This window comes from Mandrillus leucophaeus, unplaced genomic scaffold (assembly GCF_000951045.1).
Source record: "Mandrillus leucophaeus isolate KB7577 unplaced genomic scaffold, Mleu.le_1.0 Scaffold74, whole genome shotgun sequence".
Lineage (NCBI taxonomy): Eukaryota > Metazoa > Chordata > Mammalia > Primates > Cercopithecidae > Mandrillus > Mandrillus leucophaeus.
The window spans coordinates 2,901,851-2,906,377 of NW_012108030.1; the positions used below are offsets into that span (position 1 = coordinate 2,901,851).

General features: G+C 57.2%; 1 protein-coding gene across 1 annotated transcript in view; it reads right to left on the reverse strand.

Annotated features, from left to right (window-relative positions):
* PTOV1 (prostate tumor overexpressed 1) overlaps nt 1-4,527 on the reverse strand; it is a 10,403-nt gene that overhangs the window by 5,155 nt on the left and 721 nt on the right. Inside the window, exons 2-5 of the mRNA XM_011966009.1 lie at nt 1,738-1,875; nt 1,547-1,629; nt 1,393-1,450; nt 1,202-1,309 (exon numbers count right to left, since the gene is read on the reverse strand). Of these exons, the coding sequence (XP_011821399.1) occupies nt 1,202-1,309; nt 1,393-1,450; nt 1,547-1,629; nt 1,738-1,875 (387 nt within the window). The remainder of the gene's footprint in view (nt 1-1,201; nt 1,310-1,392; nt 1,451-1,546; nt 1,630-1,737; nt 1,876-4,527) is intronic.

The window sequence follows — 4,527 nt, forward strand, 5'->3', positions numbered from 1 at the left end:
GGTGCCACATAAAGGCTCAACAGATAAAGTACTGGTACCTCTTGGACGGGGCATGGGAGAACTAAGCCTGACAGATGTGCCTGGCTGTGGTGTCTGAAGTGGTGGGCCCGTTCCAGAACCCAATGTCCCCTCCCCACACTGCGCCACCCTCCACAGTGCTGTACCCTACACACTGCCAGCCTAACCTTTCGACCTCGGTGTCAGTCCAGGGATCACCTGCTCAGGGCCCTGTCCCTGGCCTCCCTGGAGCCATGCAGAGTCACCCTCCCAGGGCCATGCCTGGGGGGCGAATGCGGATGCCCACCTTCCCTACAGACTGGGTACTTGGGGCCCGGACATGGCAGGCCCTCAACAAACAGTGCTGGGTGAAGGGGGACGGGTCAGCTAAGAGACCTCATGCCAGGCACAAGCCCTGGTCTGCCCCTGGTGCTCTGAGGGAGAAGGGAGGCCAAAGCGGAACCCAGTGTGCCTCAGAGCGGCAGCTGGAACGGGGTAGAGGCAGACTGTCCCAAAGGGGAACAGGGACTAAGAATGTCCCAGAGCCAGGTCCTCTGGGCAGAGGACTCGCTCCCACCCCATCCCTGCCTCCTCTCCAGCACCTGCCGTCTTTCACAGTCCCATCCCCCTTGCTGACCTGCCCTGCCCCAGAATCCCAGTCACCTGAACAGCCTCACCAGCTAGGTTCACTGAGCACTCACTAGGTACTAAAGTCACCATCTCAAGCGCTCTACACAAACTCCCTCCCTCCAGCCTCCCAGTGGCCCTAGGAAGCACGGCTCCTATTAGCCCATTTTACAGACCAGAATACCAAGCCCCGATGCACCACTCCCTCCTGGCTCTTATGCCTAGCACACCCATTTACCAGGTTCCTGCCATATGCTGTGTGTCCCCGACAGGCTCCTGGCCCCGGTCCCTCTGTGCACTCACACCCCAAGGGCCACCTCAGAGCTGGGCACAGATGCAGGAACTGGAGACCTCTCAGGCTGAGTTCCTTCACCCTGTGCTCTATGGAGGGTGCCTGGGGTCAGTCATTTCCAGACAGGGTCTGAGAGGCCACGAGGGCTACCGTCGACCCCAGGGGAGACTCGCAGCCCCCGCCTGGGCTGTGAGCAGGGCGCTGCCTCCAGCTGTACTTGTCAACACAGTGCTACAAGGGAGCCGCCCCCTGCCCCCCTCGCGCACCCGAGCCCACCCCACTCACAAAGCCGTTGCCCATGATGCGGCAGAGTCCCTTGAGCGAGTCGCAGTCTCTGTTGGTGAAGTGGAACTGTGCCAACTGGGAGTTCCGGAACAGGGGCCCCAAAGTGGTCTGGGGGTGACAGGGGACAGACAGCTGCGTCAGCCAGGCATGGGGGTGCTCAGAGTGGGTGGGGCGGGCGGGGCGGGTCTCACCAGCAGCTGCTGCGGAATCAGCTGCATGATCAGCTTCTGCGGCCACTGGTCGGTCTCCCTATGGGAAAGAGCCGGTCAGAAAGGGCTGCCCTGATCCCCATGGCCACAGCCACTGCCCCTGCCACCGCCCTGGCTGCTGCACCCCGGCACTCACAGGTTCTCGCCTTGGTTCACATAGGCTTGGCAGGGCAGGGTCCGCTTCAGCTTTGCAGTGGAGTCAGAGTAGGGTCTGCGCTTCTGTGGGGGCAGGAGGGGCGTCACTGTGCACAGCCTAGATGCCCCAGCCTGTCCCCGCGGGGACAAGACAAGACCCTGGAGACCAGCAGCAGCCCCACAGGGACTCACCTCCTGCCACTCAAGGACGCCGCTCCAGGCCAACAGCTTGTTGCTGAGTCGGTGCTCGCTCACGGCCAGACCCCCGAGGGTGAGCCCAGGTGAGGAGGGACTGATGGGACCCAGCGCCCCGAAGACCCGAGCACCTTCCTGCAGTGGAGTGGGGGGTAGGTGGGAAACTGAGGCTGAGGCCTGCAAGGACAGGCAGTCCCCACATACCCCAGAGGGGATGTCCCAATATTCAGACCCAAATCCCCTGCTGGAAGCCCACCAGGCCATGTCCAAACTCTCTGCTCACCCCTCAGGACCCCAACACGCTGGTCCTCATGTCCTTTCCCGCTGCCCCCTCCTCAGGACCCTTCCTTCCCAGAGCCTGCTGTCACCTTGACACTGGCCCAGCAGAGTCCTGAAGCCTTCAGCCAGCCCCACCTCCAGCCTTTGCCCCAGCTGTGTGCCTGATCGATTCCTTGAGACCCAAGTTAGAAGCCAGCTGTGGGGGACTTTCCATGTGCCCCAGGCTGGGCCCAGGGCTTCCTTGCAGCCTCCGCAGACACAAGCCGGCCTGTGCTGTGTCTGTCCCGCAACTAGCTTGCCCTGTCTGAAACTCTCCTAAGGCTCCCAGTCACTCCAAAGTTCAACTCCTCCCCCTAGCTGCCAGTGCCCCCCTCTCTGGCCTTATCAGTCTGACCCCAGGGAGACAGGAAGGAGGTGACAAGAAACACAGAGGGAACTGAACCATCTAGGAGAAAGACAGCGAGGAGAAGGGGGAAACATGTGGAAGAGAGCTGGGACACCACCCCCTGGAGGAGCCTCACAGACCAAAACACGTAGAACACCAGGAGAAGCGTCTAGCAATAAAGTCAAGCAAAGCCGCAGATACTACTCACAGGGCACTCTCCCATTATTTTATTTTTTATTACTATTACTTTTTTGAGACAGAGTCTCACTCTTGTTTCCCAGGCTGGAGTGCAGTGGCGCGATCTCGGCTCACTGCAACCTCGCTCACTGCAAGCCGCGCCATCATGCCCAGCTAATTTTTTTTTTTTTTTTTTTTTTAAGTAGAGACGGGGTTTCACCATGTTGGCCAGGCTGGTCTCGAACTCCTGACCTCGTGATCCGCCCGCCTCGGCCTCCCAAAGTGCTGGGATTACAGGCGTGGGTCACCGCACCTGGCCTCACTTATTATTTTTTAAAACCAGAAACATCTCAAAGCAAACAAGGGAAAGCTTCGAAAACAGCCTGGCAGCAGGAAACCCTCGAGTTTCCCCATAGTAGGCTCCTCCAGGCAGGGGAAACAAATTATAAGGGTGATTTTTTTTTGTCTTATTACAAACAGGTATTTTCCAAATTTTCTATGAAGCACAACGAGATCTTTCCTTCCAAAATACTAGCAAACAAAAAATCTTACTTTGTGAGCGCTTAAAGAGAGACACCTGAACAAACTTGCTCTCCACCCTTGCAGGTGATTCTGACTTTTGGGCAATCATCAAAAGATCAGAAAAAACACCTGAGTATCTTGGCGTTAGAATGAGCTGGACAGAGAGTGGATGTTGCCCCGGGGGCTTCAGGCACCATACCGGACATCCAGCATCTGAGAAGATGTATTAAAACGCACAGCTGGAGGTGGTTTTAGAGATGAGGGTACACTTGCAACATACAAGTTGTTTATGGCGCTGGGACCTGGGATATCTAGACTGCATACACAAGTCCGCATATACAGTGACACGTATGCATTTGCTGCCACAAAGATGGGTAAAAATCAGGCGAACGCACTTAAGGGCCCAAGCGACATACTTAATGTCTGCTTGTTTAGGAGGGCAGGTTGACTCAGGACTTCAAAAGATGCTGGGATCTGAAGCCATAGTAAAGAGCAGGCATGCATGCCTAAAACCCAGGGATACCTTCCACAGCAGGAGCAGCATATCAAGATGGGACGACCACATTTAAAAACGACCGGTAAGGTGCAACCTAAAGGAAATCTCACATCTTGGCAAGTGTGTGCAAAACTGTGCGCGCCTGACATCGCTACTGCACAGGGAAGCCCATCTAGTACCTACACTGAGGTTTAAAGCCTTGGGCGGCATGTCTGAGGGCCCGGAAAGCACTTTTGAACGACTAGATGCGAACGCTGCAGGAAGGGGCAAAGACAGTGGAGTGAAGGGATACGTTTGAGTTCTGGGAGGTGATCTGAGTCTGGGTATCCATGTTTATGACCCCAGGAAGCCTGTTTTAAGGTTTCAGTAGGGCTGCCACAGCTCTGTGCCATCCACACCGCTGGGGAGTGTATTTAAAAAGCGGACTGGAGCGCGAACCCAAGGGATATCTCACATTGGGGCAAGCGTGTGCACGGTGCAAAGTCGCGATGTGCAGTTTTACAGCCCCAGGTAAACCTTACTAGGGGTTTCTGAAAAGCATGTGCGTCTTTTGGGTCCGGGAAAGCCTGTGCAGCCCAAAGTACCTGCGAAGCTGAATGTTTACGTTTAAGGTCTGGGCTCACGGCAGTCCATCAAAGCATCCCACATCTGGGCGCGGGCGCACATTCTAGGTGCGCACTCCACCGGCACAGCGCGGGCCCCAGGGAGAACGCCCACGGGTGCGACATCTGGGGGCGCTGGTACAAAGCGCGGGCCCCTCCCTCGCCGCTGTCCCCCAACCCCCGCCCCCATTTCCAGGTTTCCTGCCCGGAGAGAGCAACTTTCCAATGGGGAAAAACAAACGCGCGTGCTGGCCGCCTGTCCGCCGCCCCCCACCCGCGTTTAAATCTGGCCGCAGAGTCAGCAGTAATATGAGCCCGCCCCGCCC